The 25655-nt window shown below is 42.3% G+C and overlaps 3 protein-coding genes across 6 annotated transcripts in view; 2 read left to right on the top strand and 1 right to left on the bottom strand.

The window, feature by feature from the left end:
* The window catches only part of SLC9C2 (solute carrier family 9 member C2 (putative)), an 83410-nt gene extending 77183 nt beyond the window's left edge, over window positions 1-6227 (top strand). The window contains exons 24-25 of the mRNA XM_043922930.1: window positions 4248-4433; window positions 6123-6227. Coding sequence (XP_043778865.1) covers window positions 4248-4433; window positions 6123-6227 — 291 coding nt within the window. The remainder of the gene's footprint in view (window positions 1-4247; window positions 4434-6122) is intronic.
* Window positions 6228-13020: 6793 nt separating this feature from the next.
* PRDX6 (peroxiredoxin 6) lies at window positions 13021-25057 on the bottom strand. The gene is made up of 5 exons (XM_043923434.1): window positions 24345-25057; window positions 18549-18705; window positions 16541-16687; window positions 15416-15562; window positions 13021-14113 (listed from the first exon to the last, which is right to left on the bottom strand). The coding sequence occupies exons 1-5, from the start codon at window positions 24437-24439 to the stop codon at window positions 13985-13987; spliced, it is 675 nt and encodes a 224-aa protein (XP_043779369.1). The 5' UTR covers window positions 24440-25057; the 3' UTR covers window positions 13021-13984.
* Window positions 24117-25655, top strand: part of AADACL3 (arylacetamide deacetylase like 3) — a 114632-nt gene continuing 113093 nt past the window's right edge. The window contains exon 1 of one of the 4 annotated variants that reach the window (XM_043923432.1): window positions 24117-24214. The gene's annotated coding sequence lies outside the window, so the exon portion shown is untranslated. Of the gene's footprint in view, window positions 24253-25655 lie in introns of all 4 variants that reach the window. The other 3 variants (XM_043923431.1, XM_043923433.1, XM_043923430.1) reach the window with 3 other exon arrangements.

Raw genomic sequence — 25655 nt, 5'->3', positions numbered from 1 at the left:
GGTCCCCTTGTGATAGCTGATTTTTCCCAGGCTACCCCCAGTCATCCCTTGAACTAAGAGAGTAAGCAAATCTTAAATAGGTAGATCCCCAAGAATCAAGCATAGCATTAATTAGTGAGTTACTGAGCACAAGTTTGGTGTTTATTAGTCTATTCTATCTACCTATGTTATTATAAATTATTTGCCTTTTCAAATTTTTATTGAGTTTACCAAGCCTCGTCTATGAACTTTCTCTTCAAAAAGTAGCATTTCAGGTCTGTTCTTGGACTGGTACAATTTGCAACCTATATTTGCATTCCATTTAGTAATTTTTTGAGCCCCTACCATGAGTTAGGAACTGGGGAAGTGACAAACCTGAAGTTTAAGAACATTCATTGAATTGTGATACTGAATACAAATATTGGGTTAAAAATGAGCATATATTAAGAGAATTAGAAGACAAACTACAGACTGGGAGAAAATATTTGCAATAGACATATCAGATAAAGAACTATTATCCAAAATATACAAGGAGCTTTAAAACTCAACAGTAGGGAAAAAACCCAGCCTGATTAAAAAATGGGCCAAAGCTGATAATAGATAACTTCACCAGAGAAGATATATGAATAGCAAGTAAATATAGGAAAAGATACTCCATATCATACATCATCAGAGAAATGCAACAATGTGATAGATACCATTGTTGTTGTTGTTCAGTTGCCCAATCATGTTTGACTGTGACCCCAGGTACTGACTGCAGCTTGCCAGGCCTCCTTGTCTCTCACCATCTCCCAGAGTTTGCCCAAGTTCATGTTCATTGCATTGGTGATGCCATTCAGCCATCTCATCCTCTGACACCCTCTTCTCTTTCTGCCCTCAATCCTTCCCAGCACCAGGGACTTTTCCAATGAGTCATCTATTTGCATCAGATGACCAAATTACTGGAGCTTCAGCTTCAGCATCAGTCCTTCCAGTTAATATTCAGGGTTGATCTCCCTTAAGATTGACTGGTTTGATCTCACTGACCAAAGGACTTTCAGGAGTCTTCTCCAGCACCACAGTTCGAAGGCATCAGTTATTTAGTGTTCTGCCTTCTTTATGGTCCAGGTCTCACAACTGTACATGACCATTGAGAAGACCATAGCCTTGACTAAACAGACCTTTGTCGGCAGAGTAATGTCCCTCCTTTTCAACACACTGTCTAGGTTTGTCATCGCTTTCCTGCCAAGAAGCAGTCGTCTTCTGATTTCATGACTGCAGTCACCATCCGCAGTGATTTTGGAGCCCAAGAAGAGGAAATCTGTCCCTGCTTCCACCTTTTCCCCTGATATTTGCCATGAAGTAATGGGGCCAGATGCCATGATCTTAGTTTTTTTGATATTTAGTCTTAAGCTGGCTCTTTTACTCTCCTCCCTCACCCTCCTCAAGAGGCTCTTTAGTTCCTCTTCACTTTCGCCATTACAGTGGTATCATCCGCATATCTGAGGTTGTTGATGATTCTCCTGCCTATCTTGATTCCAGCTTGTAACTCATCCAGCCTGGCATTTCTCATGATGTGCTCAGTGTATAGGTTAAGCAAATAGGGTGACAGCAGACAGCCCTGTTGTACTCCTTTCTCAGTCTTGAACCAATCAGTTGTTCCATACTTCTATTGCTTCTTGACCCATACAGGTTTCTCAGGAGACAGATAAGATGATATGGTATTCCCACCTCTTTAAGAGCTTTCCACAGTTTGTCATGATCCACACTGTCAAAGGAAACAGAAATGTTTTTCTGAAATTCCCTTACTTTCTGTATAATCCAGTGAATGTTGGCAATTTGATCTCTAGTTTCTGTACCTTTTCTAAACCCAACTTGGACACCTGGAAGTTCTTGGTTCACATAAGGTTGAAGCCTAGCCTGACATGCAAGATTTTAAGCATGAACCTTGCTGGGCTTCCCTTGTGGCTCAGCTGGTAAAGAATCTGCCTGCAATGCAGGAGAACTGGGTTTGATCCCTGGTTGGGAAGATTCCCTGGGTTGGGAAGATCCTCTGGAGAAGGGAAAGTATTACAGCCTGGAGAATTCCATGGACTGTATAGTCCATGGAGTCACAAAGAGTCGGACACGGCTGAGTGACTTTCACTTCACTTACTAGCATGGGAGATTAGTGCAGTTGTCCAATGGTTAGCACATTCTTTGGTACCCTTCTTGGGGACTGGGATGAACATTGACCTTTTCTAATCCTCTGGCCATTGCTGGGTGTTCCAGATTTGCCAACATAATGAATGCAAAACCCTGATGGCATCATCCTTTAGGGATTTGAATAGTTCTGCTGGAATTTCATCTCATCCACTAGCTTTATTAATAGCAGTGCTTCTTAAGGCCCACTTGACTTCACACTCCAGAATGTCTGGATCTGGGTGACTAACCACACCATTGTAGTAATCCGGTTCATTGAGATCTTTTTTTATACAGTTCTTCTGTGTATTCTTTCCATTTCTTCTTGATCTCTTCTGCTTCTATAGATCTCTACCATTTTTATCCTTTATTGTGCCTATCTTTGGGCGGAATGCTCCCTTGATGTTTCCAGTTTTTCTGAAGAGATCTCTAGTCTTTCCCCTTTTGTTGTTTTCTTCTGTTATTAAGTATTGTTTATTAAAGAAGCCCTTCTTGTCTCTTCCAGCTATTTTTGGGGATCCTGTGTTTATTGGATGTACTTTTATCTCTCTCCCTTGCTTTTTGCTTCTCTTCGTTCTTCTGCTATTTGTAAGGCCTCCTCAGATAACCACTTTGCCTTCTTGCTTTTCTTTTTCTTTGGGATGGTATTGTTTGCCGCCTCCTGTGCAGTATTACGAATCTCTGTCAATAGTTCTTCAGACACCCTGTTAACTAGATCTAGTCCCTTGAATCTATTCATTACTACTGGTAATTCCCCTCCGCTCTTCCCCAGTAGCGTACTGGACACCTTCAGACCTGCAGGACTCATCTTTTGGTGTCATATCTTTCTGACCTTTTATGCAGTTCATGAGGTTCTCATGGCACTCTGGGGTGGTGTGCCATTCCCTCCTCCAGTGGATCACGTTTTGTCAGAACTCTCTGCTGTGACCTGTCTGTCTAGGGTGGCCCTGCAGAACATGGCTCGTAGGCTTCATTGTGTTATGCAAGCCCCTTTGCCACAACAAGGCAGCGATCCACGAAGGAAGTGGTACTGTTATATACCTATTAATTGGCCAGTGACAACACCACATGCTGGCAAGAGTGTGGAGCAACAAGAACTCTTCTTCATTGCTGGTGAGAATTTGAAAGAGAGTTTGGTGGTTTCTTACAAAACTAACATGCTCCTGCCATATGATCCAGCAAGCACTCTCTTTGATATTTACCCAAAGGAGTTAAAAAACTATGTCCAAAAACTATGTCCACACAAACCCCTACACATGGATTTTTTTGAAAAACAAATTGAAGTATACTTGATTTATAATGTTTTGTTATTTTTGTGTGTACAGCAATGTGATTCAGTTATAATATATATATTATATCCTTTTTCAGATTCTTTTTGCCTTAGAGACTATTACAAAACATCAGTATAGTTCCCTGTGCTATATAATACATACTTGTTGGCTATCTATTTTATATATAGTAGTGTTTATGTGATTATCCCTCCCTCACTCTTTGGTAATCATAAGTTTGTACATGAGTTCATTGTATCATTTTTTAAGATTCCACATAATAAATTATGTCACATGATGTTTGTTTTTCAGTGTCTGGCTTCTTTCACTTAGTATGATAATCTCTAGGTCCATCCATGTTGCTGCAAACAGCATTACTTCATTCTGTTCTATTCTATGGTATATATGTACCGCGTCTTCTTTATCCATTCCTCTGTTGTTGGACATTTAGGTTGTCTCCATGCCTTGGCTATTGTGAAAATTGGTCCAGTGAACATTGGGATGCATGTATCTTTTCTTTGGATATATGCCTAGGAGTGAGACTGCTAGATCATATGGTAGTTTAATTTTTAATTTTTTGAGGAACTTCCTACTATTTTACATAGTGGCTGCACCAATTTACAATCCCACCAATAGTCCACAAAAGATTCCCCCTTTTCTCTACATCCTTGCCAGTACTTGTTACTTGTTGTCTTTTTGATGATAGCCATTCTGTTGAGCTGGTTTGCATTTCCCTGATGATTAATGTTGTTGAACATCTTTTCATGTGGAATATGCTTTCTTCTTGATATCATGTGTTATTTTATATGATTTATAGAAAAAAATCTAATTTTATTGTAGGACCTAAAATTTCAGAAGTGTGTGATGCTCAATCATGCATATGTGGAGACTTTATCAAGCTATAATGAAATGAGTATTGATAACGTGAACATGAAATTTGTTATTCTTGTGTATGGCAGTGTTATTGATACCAAGACAGAGGTACCATATTTTGCACCTTGCATTTTACCTAAAACCTGTGAACAGGTAAGGAGGGTCATTTCTTAAGAGTCTTTTGCTTTTCATGGTGCCCCATAAGTGACTTTAAAAACTCAACCAACCATCTTAAAGAAATTTAGGTTTCTCTAAACCTAGAAAGACCCTATAGTTCTCACCTGCCCTTAACAAAACAGTCAGAATGCCCCCAGGGCTTGTGTGCTGTGTTGTGCAAGTTGTGCCCTGCATGAGAGTGTGCCTGAGGGGCCAGTGGGCAGGGATCTGCCTACTCTCTGCTTGCCAAGCTCTTTGCCCTGGCATGGGCTGTGCCTCCCCAGAGAAGGATGGGGAGCATTTTTCCTAGTTTGTGTGTAAGGCAGTGACACTGCTTGCTAGGATGGTTCTGGAAGTATCTGCGCTGGTCAATAAGAAGGGAGATGTGTCAGGGTCATGTCACTTTGTTGCCACATTAAGGCCTAGGGGCACAACTCAGTAGAGGACCCTAAGCCTCATCATTCCACGCCTCTGTAAGGGAGGGGGACGGGTGAGTGCCTGGGATATAACAGGGGATGGGAAGAATAGAAGCCAGGTCCCTAATGGGTGAAGCCACTTGCTGTTAGACCACAGCTGTGACGTGAGGACAGAGCCCAAGTATGAGGACTAAGAGGTTGTGAGAAAAGCTAGCATGTCTCTGTTTTGGTAACAAGTTTCTCCCCTTTGGGAGAGACCTTTTCTGCTTGTTCAGGCTGAGAAAGGTCATTAATTTAATGAAAACTTGAGTCCTAGAAAAGTTGGTTAAGCTCCTAAAAAGTGCACTTGCCACTTTCCTAACATACTTATTTTGTCAATCTCCCAACAGTTCAGAAGGTGAAGGTAATTTAATTTTTTTTTAAATAGAAAGTGAAAAATCACTTTAACTTTGAAATGAGGGGTAGGGGACCACGGGAGCAATCCCCACAGTTTTGTTAAGACACCAGAGTTTGGAGTCAGGCATACTTGGGTTTAAGACCTGCCGCCTGTGCCCACTAGGTGTGTGATGCTAGGCACCTAGAAAGATGCCTTCTGACCCTCAGTTTCCTCTTACTAAGATGAGGATAATAGCAGCAGCCATCTCATAAGTTTCTTGTGGGGATTAAATGAGATAAAATGTGATAATGTCTAGAAATGATAGTTATATGTGACTTACATATGCTGCTTGTATTCTGGGAGGGCAGATTTTGTGGCAGCTGGGGCAAAAGCTCAGGGAAAAAAGCTTATTTATGTTCCTATCTGGGAAGGCTAGGGCCTGAGCCCTTGAATGTTAATGTTGGAATAAAAGTAACTCAGTGGATGCTGGGGATTCCATTTTCCAAATTGGTTACAAGTAAGGTGTAGAAATTTCCTTTCTGATATTTATAAAAATGCAAAAGATAACTTCCTGGCCCAAGACTTCTTAAAATTATTTTACATTTTGATCGCTTACTTTTTCATGTATTAATCCATGTGCCCATGTAAGAATCCATTCATTCAACTGTTCTTCCATCCTTCCATCCATCCATCCATCCATCTACCCATCCCCTACCTATCCTAGACTCTTTGAAACAAGGTAAAAGAGGATTTGAAATGAAAAAGATAGAGCTTAGGTTGGAGGCTCAGTTCTATGTTTGGCTTATTTTTTTATATTCTTTGGAAAGGCTAGGAGGCAGCCAGTTTAGAGGTCAAAGAATTCTCTTTTGACTGATTTTGACTTTTCTCCTTTAGGTTCAGGGAACTTCAGATTTAAGCAAACTGTTGGTTATCCAAGCACCTGCGCCTGACAAAAATGATGACAATGCCAAGGTCATGGGTAAGGGGGTAGCTCTTTAGTGGTAGGCAAACCACTGAGAAAGAATTTTGATATGTGAGCTTCATTTTATTCTAAAAAAATGAGGGCGCTGTCTGCGTTTGTCATCTGTCTCCATTCTTGGGCCCACCCTGGCTGCCACACTGCTTCCGAGAGGTCACATTTCAGAGACTTTCAGACACTGAAGTCCAGGTGGCTCTGACTCTCTCGTGTGTCTCCTTCCACAACCCTGTGGGGGGTAGCAGCTGCTACCTTTACTCTGATCCTATAAGCTGGAGCCCCATAGTGCTGCTGGGGGACAGAGTAGGAGTGGGGGGTGGGGGAATAGACTCACACAGCAGGCCCAGGTGTGGAGCAGGTTTTCTCTCAACAACCAAAGGGAATATAGAATCTAACCCATGCTCATGGAATAGTCCAAGCCACGGTCACAACCAAAACTCAAATGACTTGCTTTGAGGTGACTTTGATAGTCACTACATAATTATTGTCACTGAGTGCATATGATGCCTATTTGCTTATATCATGGTGCTAAGCCTACTGTAAAGAAGACTTTCTAGGAAGGCCTTGCTGTAGGGAAAATGCATTCAAGATCCTTTGTTCAGTGCTTAGCATCCTGCCTTACCAAGCACAGGGTCACCATTTCCCCAGCTACTCCAGCTTGAAAACACAATTATCCTTGATTTGCTCCTCTAATTTAGCCTTCACAGTGTCTTTAGGTCTGCCACTCTGCTGCTTTCACAGCACTCCTGGGGGACAGGAGTATATGGCAAGGCTGGGAGCTCAGGGTCTAGTGTCAGCTCCATTGAGCACCTCGAGGGCTATTGAGTTGGCGAAATTTTTAGAGTGAGGGAAATATATTATCTGCATTCCCCAATGAGTCTGGGATGAAAGTCACAAGTGGCAGTCCCATGGACTTGATCCAGCCAGTACACTGTATTTGGCTTACATCTGTGTTTTCTTTTAAACTTGTCAAGTATAAACATCCAGAAATTTCACATTAAAAAAAAAATACAGATTTTAAGCTTGTCTTAAAAAAAAACTGGAAAGTCTTGAACACTCAGTCCTTTTGTCTGTGTGTGGCAACAACCAGACAGAGCTGAGCATCGCTGGCTCCTACACAGGAAGCAGATGCTCTGTGGTTTGCCACAGTCCACACCCTCCCTCTTGTGTTATATCCAAACCACTCAGTCTGTGTGACCTACCTGTTCTCATTTGGATTTGCCAGCCCTTGTGTTGGACTTTTGTGAGCCTAGTTCACAAATCTCCTTGAGGGAAAACTGTAAAAAGCCCATCTGAATGGGGAGACTTGAAGGGAGGAAGTAACTGAGATTTCAGAATATCCTTTCGCTACCAGTACTCTGAAATTGCTAATGTAATTTTTCTCTTTTATGCATTTATTTGGATTGGCTCAGGCAACACTGGTCTTGGAATGACTAAGAGAGACTACCAGTGGAAGAAAAAAGATGAGGTAATTAACTTGACACTTTGGATTTTTCTTATTGTGACTATTAAACTACACAGTGAAAATAAATTGTGAAGTGAAGTAGCAACATGTAGGTGGTGAGAAAAGAAACTCTTAGTGGGACTGCTTTAATATGGGAAAAGTGGGATTAGAGTTCACCTGAATTACTTAACAGTTAAAATTATAGAATATTTTTGAAAATCGTAATTTTGTTGTGATTCCCTCTTCCAATTTCCCCCTTCCTAATTCCCTTCGTGATATTTATTTATTTAAAAAAAATTAATTTTGGCTGCACTGGGTCTTTATTGCTATCCATGGGCTATCTCAAGTTATGGCAAGCAGGGACTACTGTCATTGTGGTGTGCGGGCTCCTCATTGCAGTGGCTTCTCTTGTTGCAGAGCACAGGCTCTAGTCATGCAGGCTTCAATAGTTGCAGCTCCTAGGCTCTAGAACCCAGGCCCAAGTTAGTTGTGGCACACAGGCTTAGTTGTCCCTTGGCATGTGGAATCATCCCAAATCCAGGGATCATTGGCAGGCAAGGGAGAGGGCTGGTCACACTGGGCAAGGACAATATGGAGGCAAGTCTGGTGGGGAGGAGGGTAGCCTGCAAAGCTTGTTACTCAAGGGATCTCTGTGAGGGCCCCTAAGAGAGTTCACTTGGGCCAGAGCCCACTGCTGAGTGGAGTGGATTGGAGAAGACAGCTATGACAGTGCAACAGGATGGTGGGCAAATGCAGGAGTGAGCCATGTAGCAACAACAGTGGTGCCAAGAATGGGCTTCAGGAGCCTTCAGCACCCTCCTTCCCCCAGTTGCCAAGTCACTCCAGAAAACATGTCTTCTATGAAAAAATGATGTGCTGTGGAAATACAGCTTCATAAGTCCCTTGACCATCACACCATCCTAAGAAACTTTTAATAGACATTCTGGGCCTATGACTATCATTTATGACAATCAGGGTGGTCTGCAGTGTGTCTATTGGGGAAAGGAAAGTTGCATTGACCAAACCGATGGTTATTGGTTCCTCTAAACAAAGCAATTGAATTCCTTGTAGGCAGTCTTCCTGGGTCATCCTCTTTCTTAAAGGGATCTATTTCACAAATGTGACACCTCATTAGGCGTCTAGCGATTTGGCTTGTCGCTTGCCACTGTCACTTCCAGGTCCCCTAATTTAAAAAATTCTCACTACAATTAGGAGAAAAGTTTCCAGTTTGTCTTGCAATCAGTCACAAAGTTAACAGGAATTCAACTCTCCTCACATTTCTCTTTAAGTGCACTTTGATACACTAACTAAGTGAATGTATCTCTTTACAAGATGATGTTTGTTGGGATAGTGATGCACCAGGTACCTACTTACTCAAAGTCTTTAATATGTAAGCTCTTCTAAAGGGAGTGTTCCAGATAATTAAATGGAAACTTTTCAGTAGGTTTTCGGATTGCACTTACTGTTTTTCTTTTTTTCTGAAATCTCATAGTCTCATATGTTACTTTTGACTTTCTTTTATAGTTGGAAATTGGATCCCATTTTAGAAAAGGACTTTAATGGCACTTACGTGATACGTGGAGTCAGTTTAGAGGCCCAGCTAATATCCTGACTCAAGTGCTGAAACACTACCTGGCAAGGAGTTTACTCACAAACTGCTAAAGCAATTTATCTCTGCGTTTATTTAACAAACAATTTTGATGGACTGCTGCAAAAGCTCTAATTTTAAGTAGCTGCATTTATACCTGAGATGTTCAAAATCCTTCAGATACCTTAAACTTATGGTTTAGCAAATGAAATCCTGCATCCAGCTGAGAGCAACCTATGATAGAGTAGAAGTTATCAAAAGCATTGTACAATTAACCCACTACTATCTAAAGCATAGGAACTATTAATTTTGATGTGTTATTGCTACAACTAGTGCCTCCCTAACATGTTACAGAGTAAAGTTATTTCCCCCCCATCCTCAACCTAGTAAATATTGAAGAATGGAACCATGTTCCATAATCTTAGTTATTAAAAGCAGTTTAGGAGAAATTAACAATCTTACATTGCATAGTACTATTTAATATCACTTTTCATTTTACTTTAAAAAGTCAAATAAAATTGAATTTTATGGTGATTGTTTAATAGTTAGGATCCATTATTCCTTTTCATTTCAACAAGATTTTAAAAGAATATATGATTCTCTACTCCAGGGAAAACCATAATAGAAGAAAGAATAGAAGAAAACACTAGAGAAAAAGTCAAGCCCCTCCAGATACCTAGAACAGGGCAGTATTTCTCAGAGTGGCTTGTGGAGCACTTACATGTCAACAAAGTTAGGTGCAGCCACACCTAACAGCAGTCCTGCAGCCAGGACTGTCTGGCTGTCTAAGGAAGTTACCACAGACCCCGTTTCCTTTCAGACTCCCTATCTTTCATCCTTGGCCTGTGACTTTTATCCTCAGGGTGGCAAAATGACATCTGTAACTCAGTCATCCCATTTGCTTTTCAGTGAGGCAAGGCACTTTCAGGAAGAGACCCCACCACAGGCCAACACTGTCACATGACCACACCCACCTATCATCTTAGCATGAACTTTAACTGGCACCTCAACTTGGCACCCTTAATACAATCTGGGTATTTTTCATGAAGATTAAGGGGAAATGGCTACGGTGAACTGCAGTGTCTGCTGTATACTGCATCACAATCACCTGGGTTGTGACAGATGAAGAACTTCTGGCCACTTGTGGAACCCATGTCTGGGGGAAGGGCCCTGACCTGCTTATTTTAACACACTCCTCATGTAGTTTAATGCATACTGAAGCTTGAGTTCCACAAGATAGGGGATAAAGAAGTAGCAAAAAAACAGATGTCAGCCTGTGGTGGGGTCTACAATCTTATGAGGCACATTATCATGTTATTTGAAATAACTAGAGGACACTTAATTCTATGTGTATCAGTTAGGATGCTTTTGGCCTCAGGTACCAGAAAACCCAACTCAAAGAGGCTTAAATACTAAGGTAATTTATTTTTATTACTTAAAAAATTTTATTTACTTATTTTTGGCTGTGCTGTCTTCATTGCTGCACAGGCTCTTCTCTAGTTGCGGAGAGTGGGGACCACTCTCTAGTTGGGTGTGTGGGCTTCTTATTGTGGTGGCTTCTCTTGCGGGGCACAGGCTCTCAGGTGCACAGGCTCCAGTTGTTGGGGTAACAATGTGGGGCCAGTAACTGCGGCTCCGGGGCTCTAAAGCACAGGCTCAATAGTTGTGGCACACAGGCTTAGTTGCTCTGTGGCATGTGGGATCTTCCCGAATCAGGGATCAAACGCATGCATGTCTTCTGCATTGGCAGACAAGATTCTTTACCACTGAGCCACCAAGGAAGTCTGGTAATTTATTATTTTATGTTATAGTAGTCCAGAGGTAGGACGGGTTCACACTTGTTAAGACTCAGTGAAGATCATGAAGGGTCAGATGTTTTCCTTTCTCTCCACTTGGCTGTTGACCTTTTTACAACCTCATTCTATGGCTGGATCCCTGCTCCCAGGTTGTAAGTTAGCTGCAGCAGCAGTGTCTCATGTTTTCTTGTTTATATTCAGTATGAGAGAGAAAAACGGCTTCTAGTTGCTCTTGTTTGAGAAAGAATTCTTGTAGAAACTCATGATCCTCTATTTGTGTCTCAGTGCTCATTGCTGAACCAATCACTGACAAAGTGGCAATGCCTTTTTAACTAGTTAACATACCCTTTAAGTTTGAATCAAAGTTGTATTTCCTCAATTTGCATTGCCCAAAGTGGTGGAGGTCAAATCGAGTAAATCACTGTGCCAGTTCACTGCATCCGAGTGGCATCTTGACATATCCCTTTAGACACAGCCATTCTAGCTCTTTACCCCTTTCTGAGCCTCTCAATGAGGATTCTTACCCTCAGGGGAACGGTTGGAGGTAAGGTCAGACTTTTGGCAAGACCACCAAGGAACCTCAAGTCACTTTGCAAATCTTAGATGGCTATCTCTTCTCGCCAAAGCATTTGCTGATTCTTTGAGAAGGCACCCAGTAGACTGCCTCTTAAATTCTTAAGCTTCTCTCAGCCACAACAGCCATATAATCCATTTTCACTTAATAAATTTTTGGATTTATTAAATCTATTCTATGAAATTGAGAGCAACAATTCTGGACAGGGGAATTCTCCTTCCCATGCCAAGTTAAAAAAAAAGAGAAAAAAGGACTGCTACCCTCTCAACACATATTCATTATGTAACATTTTACATTTGGAGAATACTCACACTCCCATGGCTTCATGGCTGCTTCGTGATAGAACCAATTTGTAGGTACATGACCTCCCTTTTCCTTGAGTTTTTCAGCATTTTTATACTGACATAATCTATGTGGGTAGGGTAGATAGATATAGCTAAACAAAACATCAAGGTTTGTATGCCAGAGTGACAAGAGGGGCAATGTATTTATTGGGGGAATAATTGATGAATTTGATTTTGAATTTATAAATTTAATGGCTGATGTCCCATCAGTCAGTAAAGGTTAAGACTCATGTGTGAATAATTAGTTGGAGATTTCAACTTAAGCCAGACTCTCTCTGAGAGGCAGGACTGAAGGTGAATAGCCAAGGGAAGAGAACAGTGAGGAACCTAACAGGGAGGTGACAAGATTTGAGGAGCCAGGGGTTACTCAAAAGAGATGTGCTAAAGAATACCAGATAGTCTTAATTCTTTAAGCACAAAACACAGTGACTTGGAGAAGAGGTGACAGCAAGATGCCAGCCAAGTCTCTCTCAGACCAGCATTCCCAAGGATATGACTTGGAATTTTCACCTTTCTTCTCAACCTTCTTAGCATCACCCAAATTTTACATGTGGTGAAATCAAGGAAATGAAAAATTAATGACTGCTCTAAAACACAGCACCAGGGATCAGATTTTATGTTATTCTACTCAATAAAGGTATAGAGGGCTACATGCAAGAGATTATACCAGGCATGGGACCCTTCTTTCTAAACCTAGGACAGTATAGTAAATCTGAGAGACTCTTGAGTTAGGAATCCTTCGTACTCTTTCCAGAAAAACAAAAGATGTCCCATCACTCTGGTATACTTAAATCCAGCACCCCTGTTAAGGTATTAGGTTAGAGGAGCTCTTTGTTGCAGGGGTCAGAGATTCCACAGGGCCCACGTAAGTAATACGAAGGTGCTAAGTAGGCCAGGAGATGTGGCAGGATCACATTTTCATCAGCGGCTCCTCCATTTTCATTACATGAACTTTTATATATCTGTCTTTGGAGAGAAGCATCAGTGTCAGTCCTAGCAAGGAGACGTCTTGCCCTCAGGACATGAGTCTGAACTAGTACCTCAAAATGTGACAACAGAATTCTCTGATGACGTTTTAGACAAGAGGATTTATTTGCTGAACCCTAAGAAGCAAAATTCAGAAAAACATCTCCCTCCCCCACTGCAAGAATAGATAAACATTTTCAGTCGTCCTCTCCCTCTCCCCACGGTGGGCCCTTTGACATGCACATCATCGTAGAACAGACTGACATCCAGAAATTCTCCAAAAGGCACCTGGCACTGTCATGCCTTCTGCTACACCTCTCTGGCAGGCAAGTGGAGCCTTTTCCATAGCTTCTTGCTTTCAATAGAAATTTACTGAAAAATTTTCTTGATAGCAAAATATTTAAAGATTCTCTCCCCAGGCTCATCTTTCATTTATCTACTAGAAAAGTACTGAATTGAAAAGGTTTTTTCCCCCAGTTGTGATCAAAACATGAAATACTGAAGAACTTTGGGTTACTCTTAAGTTCTTAGATTACACACATAGATATGTACAGAGGAAGTTGAACCCCAAGTTCTATTCCTTCCCCAAATGGGTAACAGAGGATTTGATTAGAAGAGCAAAAAAAAAAAAACAAAAAAAACCCCAAACCTGACAGTCATTCTATTGGCTTGGCCAAAACGTTGGTTCACGTTTTAAAAAGCGAAATGAACATTTTGGCCAACACAGTAATGATGGAGCAAAGCAGGCTTTTTTGACCATAAACTGACACCACCTCTTGGTCATAAACCCTGCAGAGATCCAAGATAAGTCTCAAATTTCGAGGAGAGTCAGCAGAGAGTGCGAAGATATATGAACAGAGGAGAAAGCTGCTGAAGGCACAAAGGATCCCAAGGAATTTTTAGTGCTGTTTTCATTTAATAAGCCAGTAGTATAGCAACCTAAAGACCTTGGCTGTGATCACACCAGAATGTTTTTAATGGACTGCTGCGGGGAAACATGATGGACAGCGGGTGTCCTCTGGCTCATGGTGCTAAGTGGGCAGCTCCAGAACCAACTCTGTGGTGAGCCTATGGCTGGGGTGTGTAGCGGAGGTATTTCTTGCCAGATGGGAGCTCTTTGGTGAAGACTCCTTTAGGGAAAAGTTTTTTGGCTTCCTCTTCGGGGATGGTTGGAAGGACCATCACGCTGTCCCCATTCTATTGAAAAGACATTGAGAATGGTGAAATTCAATCTTTCATGATGAGAATAATCAAGTCTCCTTTGCTTTGCTCTCTCCCCCTGAGGTATTCTGCTTTCACAAATTGATCTTTGACACTTCTGGGAAGAGAAGTATTTCCCCACCTTAACAAGAAATAGTCCTGCTTTAAACCCAATAATGGTTTGCTACTGCATTTTAAAATTTAATTCAAAATAAGTCCTTTTCACTACCCTGTGTGACTGAACCCAGCTTCCTCTTTCACCCTTGGTCCCTACCTTCAACTCCTGCTGCCTTTTCCAGGCATGTGGCTCTCCTGTTCCTTGAACATGCCAAGCTCACTTTTAGGAAAACTCCTTAGCTGTTCCTTTAAGCCTGCTGTGCTCTTCCCTCCTAAAGATGCAGGACTTGGTCTCTCGCTTTCTTTATGTCTTCCACAAAGGTCTCTTCAGACAAGGGCCTTCCTTCCTTGACAGCCAAATATAAAAGCAACCCCTCCCACCTCTGCTCCCCTTTTCCCCACCTTTGCATGATTACTCTCTGTCATACACTGTCACCTAAGGTACTATAAACTTTACTGTTGGTCTTTACCCACTGGAATGTAAGTTTTGTGAGGGCAGGGACTTTACACTGATTGTTCACTGCTAAATCCCAGTGCCCACTGTCTGGGCTCAGTAAACATAGGTTCAATGAATGGACACAGATTTTCAATGGTTTGCCGGTCAGATGAAGCAAAATAACAAGACCAGGTATTCAGGTTAGCAGATTAAAAAATGTAGCGACATTAAGAAACTCTTGTGATATTATCCATGTCCTACATACTGCAGGAACCATAGAGATTAAAAATTCATGAACAGGTTTCAGAGAATTCTACATGGGTTTAAAAGACAGAGGCTTAAGAGAAATGTTTCAAGACATTAATACACCAAATAGTTTTATACCCATGACTTAAGTGGTCAAACTAAGTTCTCCTATAAATGTTTTGCCATCAGGAAGAGTTCAAGTTTTTTTTTTTTAAATCCTTTTATTTAGGAAAAGGAATCATTCTAACCAATTAATCTGTCCAAATAACCTAAAAGTTAGAAATATAGGGAGTTTGTGTTTTGTATAAAAGGTGTTAAAGACACTGAAAAATGGCCTCTCCGTAAATCCTAAACTCAGCAAGGAGGAAAAATCCTCCCAGTATGTTTGCATGCCAGAAACACAGCCCTAGATAACACCCTAAAGGGAGCCATTCAGATGGCCCCAGAGGCCTTCCAGGCAAGTTGGGGTGGCTAAAGTTCTGCCCTCTTAGCATCTTTACCTTCCAGTCAACCGGGGTGGCCACCCTCTTTTCTGCTGTCAGCTGGAGAGAGATAATTACTCTGAGAATCTCATCAAAGTTCCTGCCAGTGGTAGCTGGGTAGAGGATGGACAGTTTCAGTTTCTTATCAGGACCAAAAATAAACACCTGCAAAGTACACAGACACATAAACAGGAAGAATTCTCTGCATGTTTTTTATATTAAAGCCTCTTATAAGGCTCTTTAGTCATTAAAAATGTTCAAGGGCATAACAAAACAAAATAACAAAAGCCCCCAAGTATCTGGAAAGATATGCCAAACAAACTGGGTAGTTGGAATAGTTATGATTTTCTTCTCTATGTTATATTCCTAAACTTAAAGGGAATTATATTTGGTTTTGGCTATCTTAGTAAGAAAAACTGACTTGTGAACTGAATCCAGAAAAGGCCTCAGGAAGGTACTATGTTAACTATGGGAAATAATCATAAAAACAATACTAATGGGAGTTGATGGTATTGTTTACTCACTAAGTTATGTCCAACTCTTTTGTGACCTATGGACCATAGCCTGCCAGGCTCCTCTGTCCATGGGATTCCCAGGCAAGAATACTGGAGTGGGTTGCCATTCCCTACTCCAGGGGATCTTCCCAACCCAGGGATCAAACCCAGGTCTCCTGCTTTGGCAGGCAGAGTCTTTACCACTGAGCCACTTGGGAAGCCCCATGGGAGTTGACAATGGTCCTCAAAATTTTATATATTTTTGCAGATGTGGGAATAAGTTTCTTCTCTGGTGGATAAGGACAGAACAAATAAGAATTCAAAACAAGAGATGCCTTATGAAGAAGGCTATGACCCACTGCTTTTAAAGAGAGGGCTGTCAGAAGAACTATAGCAAAAGATTTCACAATTCTAGATGACATGTTAGGATAACTATTTTTATGTAGATTTCCAAAAGCTGTGAATTAAGCCGTTTATTAATAAGTTAGCTGAAAAATTTTACTTTGTACCAGCATTTAGAGAGAAAGTGAGAGTGCCAGCAGACACTTATCTCCTAACTGGAGATGTTCACCCATTTACTTGAGTTGCCCCAAGCATTTACTCGGATAGATGTTTTCAGATTATCTAGTAGTGAATGTACACAACTCACCACACGAGCAGTCACAGGCATGCCCTTTTCGTCTTTCTCTGCTGGGTCCAGCATGCCCAACTGGATGGCAAGGTCCCGATTCTTATCATCAATGATGGGAAAAGGTAACTTTTCCGTGGGCTCTTCACCATTGTAAGCGTTGATATCCTGAAATGAAGGGGAAAGGGAAAAAGGGAAGTCTAAAGCAGGCATATCCTCTAAATGCAATCAGTTAACAGCCATTATTTTGTAAGACAGGGAAGAGAGGACCATAATCATAATAATTTCTCTACACAATTTTAATAAGAAAATTTATAAATGAACACTCCTTATCCCAACTGTTCACTGACAGAAATAACAGTCGGGTATAGTACTTAGGTTATAACCTAGAGCCTTTTCATGCTCAAGGCTCTTCAAATTCAGCATGTTTTTATTGCTTTGAGAAAGCAGCATTAAACTCTCTAAAAGTGGAATAATACAGAGTTAAGACGTCAATCCCAGGTACCTCTGAGTACCCAAACACTGTAAAAAAAAACCATCAGTAACAATGAGTTCACATCCAGAAATTATGTCACAGGCAAAGATAATTCTGTAGATATGGTACTGATCTGACCCCTGCCTCAAAAGCACCCTGACTCAGACATTAAGCTACTGAAAACAAAGATATTAAGAAATGAGAAGAAATACAAAGCTTAGAGCAAAAAGAATCGAGTTGAATATTCACTTCAGGAACAAGTCAAAGGTAAATCTCTTACAGGTAAAAAGGCAGAGGTGAATTTACACTAGGGTGAAGTCCACATAAAAAGCAAAGCATTCCAAGTCTGAATTGAAGGACATGTACTTGCTTCCGCTCTCTATGCCTTCCTCCCCTAGTGAAAAAACTTTATTCATTTTTCTATTCTGGGAAGTTTTTTTGGGGAAAAAAAAACCATCTGGCTTTATTATTTGATCTGGCATTGAAATTGCACTTGAGGTGGGCTAAACATTATGGTTAAGTACACGTGGGATACGGATAAGTAAAGTTCCTGCCTCTAAGGGAACTTCTAATTTGGTTAGATGATTTCCGTAAGTAGTAGCAAATGCAAGATGGTAATGTGCAAATGGCAGAAGCTGAAGTACACCATCCTCCCCATGTGTACAACTGCTGAGCCAGGCAAGGGTTTAAGGATGGGGTATGACTTTGACCTGGGCCTTGAAGGATGGATACAATTTTCACAAGGCAAAGGAAGACATTCTAGGGAGAGGGAGCAATATTAATGAAACATGTAGGCAAGTCTGAGCATAAACAATGACTGGAGAATGAGGAATTTATCTGGGTAGGGTTTTAGGAAGTCAGGAAAAAGAGTTAATGCTGGAATAAGGTCTATGTATTCTGTGACGCCTTGAAAGTAAAACAGGAGTTGGTGGCATAGCAGATTAAGAACCTCTGTGGATTTCAGAGACGCCACAGAGACGCCACAGGATAAAGGTAGCATTCATGAACTTTGAAATGGATAACAAATTATACCATGTTTCTTAATTCTATGGGCTTAACTTTCTTCCTTCTGTCACTAGCAGTCTATCACGTCACCACCACTAAAATAATAACCGACATGGTTTCATGCCACAGGCACCTTGAGGTTTCCTACATAACCAGGTGTAAAGTTGGGACTTGTTTCCTATTTAATGTGATCACAATTCTGAAAATTCTAAGGCACAAGGTCACCAGGAAACATGAACCTGGGTGTGTTCCTATACTTTAAAGAGTATTATATAGTCGGCTATAAACTCTTCCTTCTGCCACTTGTAGTCTCAATGATTGCTATGCAGTAACTCTCAACCCTGCTATTTGTATGACAGGCATTACATTACACCCCTGAAAAGCAAAGAACCATATGCTTTGGCTTTATTCTATCCTAATTCAAGCTAATTCCTACTCTCTATCATTTAGTATCAAAGAAAATATCACCTTCACCTCAAAAAAGCCAAGCTACTCTATAAAATTTATAACATGATCTGTAACCTCAAAGCTTCTGCCAACAGGTAGTACCTTGCTCCATGCAAGATGGTCTTCCACACTGTCTATGGAAAGAGCAATCATCTTAACATTTCTCTTGGCAAATTCTGGTGCCAGCTTCGCTGCTCTGCCGAGCTCCGTGGTACACACTGGGGTAAAGTCCCGAGGGTGGGAGAAGAGAATGCCCCATCTGAATAAGGAAAAGAAGGTCACAAGTGAATGAAGAGATGATCACCAACATCTTTTTAAATGCTTTCTTTTTAAATGTTTATGAAGACAATTGGGGATTCCCAGGTGGCGCTAGTGGTAAAGAACCCATCTGCCAAAGCAAGAGATGTAAGAGATGTGGGTTCCATCCCTGGGTCAGGAGGATTCCCCTGGAGGAGGGCATGGGAATCCACTCCATTTGGGACATGACTGAAGGACTGAAACGACTTAGCATGCACGCATGAAGACAATCACTTTTTTTTTTTCATTTATTTTTATTAGTTGGAGGCTAATTACAATATTGTAGTGGTTTTTGCCATACATTGACATGAATCAGCCATGGATTTACATGTGTTCCCCATCCCGATCCCCCCTCCCACCTCCCTCCCCATCCCACTCCTCTGGGTCTTCCCAGTGCACCAGGCCCGAGCACTTGTCTCATGCATCCAACCTGGGCTGGTGGTCTGTTTCACCCTTGAGAGTATACTTGTTTCAGTGCTGTTCTCTCAGAACATCCCACCCTCGCCTTCTCCCACAGAGTCCCAAAGTCTGTTCTGTACATCTGTGTCTTTTTCTGTTTTGCATATTGGATTATCGTTACCATCTTTTAAAATTACATATATATGCGTTAGTATACTGTATTGGTCTTTATCTTTCTGGCTTACTTCACTCTGTATAATGGGGTCCAGTTTCATCCATCTCATTAGAACTGATTCAAATGAATTCTTTTTAATGGCTGAGTAATATTCCATGGTGTATATGTACACCCTTATCCATTCGTCTGCTGATGGGCATCTAGGTTGCTTCCATGTCCTGGCTATTATAAACAGTGCTGTGATGAACATTGGGGTGCACGTGTCTCTTTCAGATTTAGTTTCCTCGGTGTGTATGCCCAGGAGTGGGATTGCTAGGTCATATGGCATTTCTATCTCCAGTTTTTTAAGGAATCTCCACACTGTTCTCCATAATGGCTGTACTAGTTTGCATTCCCACCAACAGTGTAAGAGGGTTCCCTTTTCTCCACAGCCTCTCCAGCATTTATTGCTTGTAGACTTTTGGATAGCAGCCATCCTGACTGGCGTGTAATGGTACCTCATTGTGGTTTTGATTTGCATTTCTCTGATAATGAGTGATGTTGAGCATTTTTTCATGTGTTTGTTAGCCATCTGTATGTCTTCTTTGGAGAAATGTCTGTTTAGTTCTTTGGCCCATTTTTTGATTGGGTCATTTATTTTTCTGGAATTGAGCTACAGGAGCTGCATGTATATTTTTGAGATTAATCCTTTGTCTGTTGCTTCGTTTGCTATTATTTTCTCCCAATCTGAGGGCTGTCTTTTCACCTTGCTTATAGTTTCCTTTGTTGTGCAAAAGCTTTTAAGTTTAATTAGGTCCCATTTGTGTATTTTTGCTTTTATTTCCAATATTCTGGGAGGTGGAGGATCCTGCTGTGATTTATGTTGGAGAGTGTTTTGCCTATGTTCTCCTCTAGGAGTTTTATAGTTTCTGGTCTTACATTTAGATCTTTAATCCATTGTGAGTTTATTTTTGTGTATGGTGTTAGAAGGTGTTCTAGTTTCATTCTTTTACAAGTGGTTGACCAGTTTTCCCAGCACCACTTGTTAAAGAGGTGGTCTTTTTTCTATTGTATATCCTTGCCTCCTTTGTCGAAGATAAGGTGTCCATAGGTACGTGGATTTATCTCTGGGCTTTCAATTCTGTTCCATTGATCTATATTTCTGTCTTTGTGCCAGTGCCATACTGGAAGACAATCACTTTTAAACTTTTCTATTGTGGAATGCTTTTCAATTATCTCCCCAGAAAAACCTGCTTCATGCCCAATTCAATCAAATATATAAAATTCAATATGGTAAATATTTAAAAAGACTGTCAGGGTATTGCCTACTTTAGTAACTCCAGAGCCACCCTGAGTCCTTTTCAGCTAAAAAAATCTGTGCTATTCAAACTAAATACTTACTAAAATAGCTTCTCCCCTCCTTTATACTTTCTACATTTTTTTCTAAGCACAGATATGCTGACATTCACCTCCAATAATGGATGAGCCAGTATGCTTGAATCTAGACCAATGCCTGACTTAAATAATAAACACATTATGTAACCTGAAATAAATAGGCTTCTATCCTCTATTTATATGTAAAGTTAAAGCTGACACTTGGCTTCTTTTAAGTGAACAGATATAAAAACTTTTGTAAAACTAGTTTACTGATCTAACTTGCTAAACAGGACACCCAATATTTGTACCCTGACAAAACAACAGCATTTTAAGAGTTTCACCTATCTCTTCACATGCAGTTTCTTCTTCCTTTAGACCAAGCTGGTAGAAAAAATACAGCCTTTAATGTTGATTTCTACAACTACAGATTCTTAGGGAAATAGTATTATCTAAATCATCATTGCCTAAGATTAAACTTGTATAAATTTTAAGCACATTTCAAGCTAAGTCACCAAGAATCTTTGGAGTACTGTCTTCTGGGCAGCAGAAACTGTTCTTTCAACTGAAAATCTAACACTCAGTTTCCACACTCTAGTTGACTTAACAACATTAAAGCAGGACCTTAAACTAGTAGATTACTCACGGTAGCCTAGACGCCACACTGACCTCCTCGAAGTTTGCCAAATTTCCTGAAGCACAAAGAAGAAAGCAGAGACAGGGTACCTAATTCCCACCTACATCTGCCACTCAGCTCCCAAGGTTTCAGGAAAGGAAAAGACCTTCTTATAAAAAGGATGGATGGCCCTGTGGCAAGACTGGGAAGAGAAAGGTAATATTTTTAAGATTGTGGGAGGGTGTGGTATGTTTACTTTTTTATATATATAAAGGGCAATAAGAGATTTATTTAAAATGTTTAAAAATAATTAACCTAGTTATGAGTACAATCTAGGCCTTAGAGTCTGTGATGAAGGATCTATTTAAGGGTCAGATGAGACTTAAGCAAAGTCTCCAGAAGTTGAGGAAAAAAATGAACAGGGCAGTTCCTCTTGTATTGTTAAAGAGGTGATTAGTTAGAAAAATCAGGCCTTCTCTTTGCATTGTGAGTCAAGACACTGTTTTGCTGAATCATGTTAAGGAAACCTGTCTGAAGCCACTTTACATCTTCCCCTTCAGAAGCCACACTCTAGTTTGCTCCTGGCTAGGAACAGAGTAACTCCTGAGAATGTCTTACTGTGGTCTGTTCCCCTCTAAGTCTCCCTACTGCTGCTCTTCAGAGGAATACAATTACAGTATCCCCTTTCCTTCCTTCATTTTCAAAAGACAAAAAGGTTTCCTCCTTTAAGGGAGATGGTCCCAACTCACTATCCCCCTGGAAAAACCCAAGGAAAACCCACGTTTTGTTTGGTGAAGATGTACTGTGAAGAAGCTGCTTCTATCACATACATATGGTGATTGGGCTCAATAAACTCATCCCAAACCCCTTGGCTGTTTCCAATTGTCCAGGGGAAGGGTAGGTACCTGTGATGTTTGAAATCATAATTTTTTTCTCCAAAACACATCTGATCAAAAATTGATAGTCTGAACTGAAATCACATGAAGAATGGAGTTGGGAAAAGTTATATTCAGCACAATCCATTTATTATAGTGTTATAAAAGGCTCAAACTTATTTTTGGGGTAAGACAGGAAATAGTACTCTCTCATACTTGACCCAAGGCAGACTTGTGTATTATTTGTTTATAGATGCAGTTTTCTCTCTCACCTTCCTATTGCTGGTTCCCTGAGAAGGTACCACTTTTAATCAGATCAACAAAAAATCCAAACAAGTAGGGTTAGCTTAAAATGGTGACATCATTATAACTATTGCTACAATAAATATATGCTTCATAATAATATTTAGCTTCAATCTATACAACCTAAGAGCTTTGGCAAGATTTTGTTTTATGTGGGTGGGGGCTGTAGGTTAAGAATGGGAAGAAACATTCTCTGAAAATCCCATGGAGTTTTGGAGAAATACTAACACCTAGATACTTGAATATGAGACTGGACATGGTCTGTATTTCTTTAGTCTTTGCCTGCTTTTAAGGTCTGAGTGTTCCATTTCTCATCCTTTTTCTAGCCTACTCCTCTCTTTCAAAGAACTTAGCTTTTCCCTTAATCAGTGGTTGGAAAAAAATCCCCAGTGGCTCAGGTGGTAAAGAATCCACCTGCAATGTGGGAGATCCGGGTTTGATCCCTGGGTTGGGAAGATCCCTGGAGGAGGGAATGGCTACCCACTCCAGTATTCTTGCCTGGAGAATCCCATGGATTCTCGCTGGCAGGCTGCAATCCATGGGGTCAGAAAAAGTCAGACACAACTGAGCAACTAACACACTTCGAAGAGGTTGGTTAGGCCTAAGAATCTCTCCCAGGTGCTCTGCAGAGGTTTGGCCTATCATTAATTCATCTCATAAAGTTCACCCTCTGTCTGTAATATATACACCTGGACACTTTATAAAAGGGATACAAAGCAAGAAGGGATTGTAAAGCCTTAGACCACAGTGGGGGCGGGGGTGGGGGGGACAGGCACTGGAACCCCAGAACCACAATATAACTAGACTCAGCTGGGGATGTTTCATATTAAATCTAATCAACTTGAAGTTTGCTGATTCAGAAGCTGTCAAACCACAGTTCCACCAATATACTCCTAGTCATAATAGTATGATTGCTAGGCTAGATCACGGGTCACCAGTTTGGCAAGGCTACGTGCGGCTGGGAGCTAGGCAGAAGGGGGAGGGGCATTAAGAAGCACTCTGCTGTTAAACACAAGGGCCTCCAACTGGGAGGTGTTGGTGTCCATGACCTACCCATAGTTACTGCAAACTGAACAACCTCAGAAAGCCCTTCCCTCAGGGTGCTGCAAGTTCTGGAATAAAGGACACACCCGCACACAGAGTGTTCTGGGTTCCTCCCAAAGCTGTTATCAAATCAAACTCTAGCAGCTGGCGGAGGCTTTGGACAAAAAGTCTTTCAGTCATCAATTTGGCAGCTGGTGGTTTAAATTTTTTTTGTGCTGAGAAGCCTGCAAATACCACTGCAGCAAGCAGAACCCTCAGATAACACGCTGGGCCCTTCCTAAACCTTCAGCCAGCAGGAATGTCCTTTGGCTGGCCTTGGCTACCCACCTTCCCCGGGGAACGAACTGCAGAACGGAGGGAGGGAGGGAGGTACGACCCTGGGCACGAGTCCCGGGAACTGACCGCCGATGCTGCCCGGCCCCTTCCCCCTCCCGGCCTCGGCTGGACCACGCTACTCGCACAGTTTACCCAACAGAACTAAATAGACTCAAACTCTCCTCCGCACTGGCCTCCCATTCCTGGGACCCGCGGGAACCCAATTTTGTTCCCCCTCCCCCTTCCTCATCCGGGAGCCAGCCCAACCACGCGGGGGCCGAGAAGCGAGAGGCGATCAAGTGCCGGTGCAGTGCGGGCCGGAGGGTCGCTGCCCCTCCGCAGCGCCGCCGCGAAGAAGCGGCCAGACAACGAGACGCACGTGCAGGAACCGGTGAGGGGAGGAGGCAGGCGACGAGCAGGGGCCGAGCGGTGAGAAGGACCGAAGGGAGGAAAAAGGGAAGGCACCCCTGAGTCCGGGCGTAACCCTGAGGCTAGGGCAGGGCGACGAGGTGGCCACTTACGAGTCTCCCAGATAGTCGTGGAAACGGATGCGGCCGATGGTAGTATTTGCCTCGAAGTTGGGAGCCTCGTCCCCGAGGAGGAGACCTCCGGGCATGGCGGCAGCAGTGACGCGGGGAGTAGGAGGAGGTGCAGCACCGACAGCCACTAGCCTGCTGGTTCTGGCGGTGTAGGTGCTGGAGGCGGAATAAATGGGGCTTCCAGGGGCGGGACCAAAGCCGAGTCCAGATAGGCGGGGTCGCGGCGGGAGCTATGGGCGGGGCCAGGAGGCGGGGCCAGGTCGTTTGCGGGGTGGGCGGGGCCGCGTCTGGCGTCTGGCCGCGGCGGCGACGGGGGCGAGAGTCCGGAACGGGCGGGAACCTGAGGCGGGGCTCGGGAAGGCCTGTCCTGGACACGGTCCAGCGCACCCCGCCAGGCTTCTGCCCTGCCGGGAGCCTGTGGACACTGTCGCGCCTTCCTCACGTGACAGGGGTCTCAATGACGTCGCCCTTTGGAGGCTTGGAGGTGCGTTCTGGGCTTTGGAGGTAAAGGAAGCGGAACGCAATAGAAAAGGGCGCCCCTAGGCGTACAGCCGCCCTACGGACACGCCAGAATCCGCGGAGACCCTCCTGCTCACCTCCTCACGGCCGACTGCAGGCCAAAGGGGTCCAGAGACCCCTGCACTCCCGGCTCTGTTAGCGTGAGCGTCTGGAATCCTGACCGCCCCAGCCAGCCCAGCCATCCTGAATTCTGTTATCAGAGGATGTGGCAAGACGCAGGCATGTGGGCCACCTTACGTCAGAGGAAGTGGCTTTCTTGTTGCAGCAAAAATTCCAGCAACCATGTCAGTACGTGCTTGGGAGAATGTGACGGAACTTTTAGTTTTATTCCACTCCCAGAGTTCATTTTGGACCATAAGATATTCAACACAATTATCCTGAAATTTAAGCATAAATATAAAAACCTACTTGTGATCTATTGTGTGCAAGTCAACACGGCCACCCAAGGAAATGGAAGCTTAGATTCATTTATTTAACTTTCTACCTGCCCAAGTTAGGCAAGATGACTGTTCTCTTGGAGCTTTTATTATAGTGAGGGAGACATCATTAAACAGGAATATATTAGACAGTAGCATGTGCTGGAGGGTAACTGAGGTGCTGCTTGGACTGGATGGTCTGCTCAGGGAAAGCCTTCAGGATAATGTAGGTAAACTGTAAGTAGTTAACCTCTGCCATAGTGCATCAAGGGCTCCTTCGTAGGGATAAGACTCCCAACTTACAGGCCAGTAATACCAATTGTCAGGTGCATCTGTTTTCATAACTATCTTAGTAGTT

This window comes from Cervus elaphus, chromosome 14 (genome assembly GCF_910594005.1).
Source record: "Cervus elaphus chromosome 14, mCerEla1.1, whole genome shotgun sequence".
Lineage (NCBI taxonomy): Eukaryota > Metazoa > Chordata > Mammalia > Artiodactyla > Cervidae > Cervus > Cervus elaphus.
The sequence above is the reverse complement of the archived record's forward strand: the minus strand, read 5'-3'. Positions and strand labels throughout refer to the sequence as shown.

Coding starts and splice junctions, on each gene's coding strand:
- PRDX6 (XM_043923434.1), bottom strand. CDS start 24,439: ATGCCCGGAGGTCTCCTCCTCGGGGACGAGGCTCCCAACTTCGAGGCA. Junction 16,688..18,548: donor ACCATCTTGCATGGAGCAAG/GTACTACCTGTT, acceptor CCTTCATTTCAG/GATATCAACGCTTACAATGG. Junction 14,114..15,415: donor CCACCCCGGTTGACTGGAAG/GTAAAGATGCTA, acceptor TCTTTTCAATAG/AATGGGGACAGCGTGATGGT.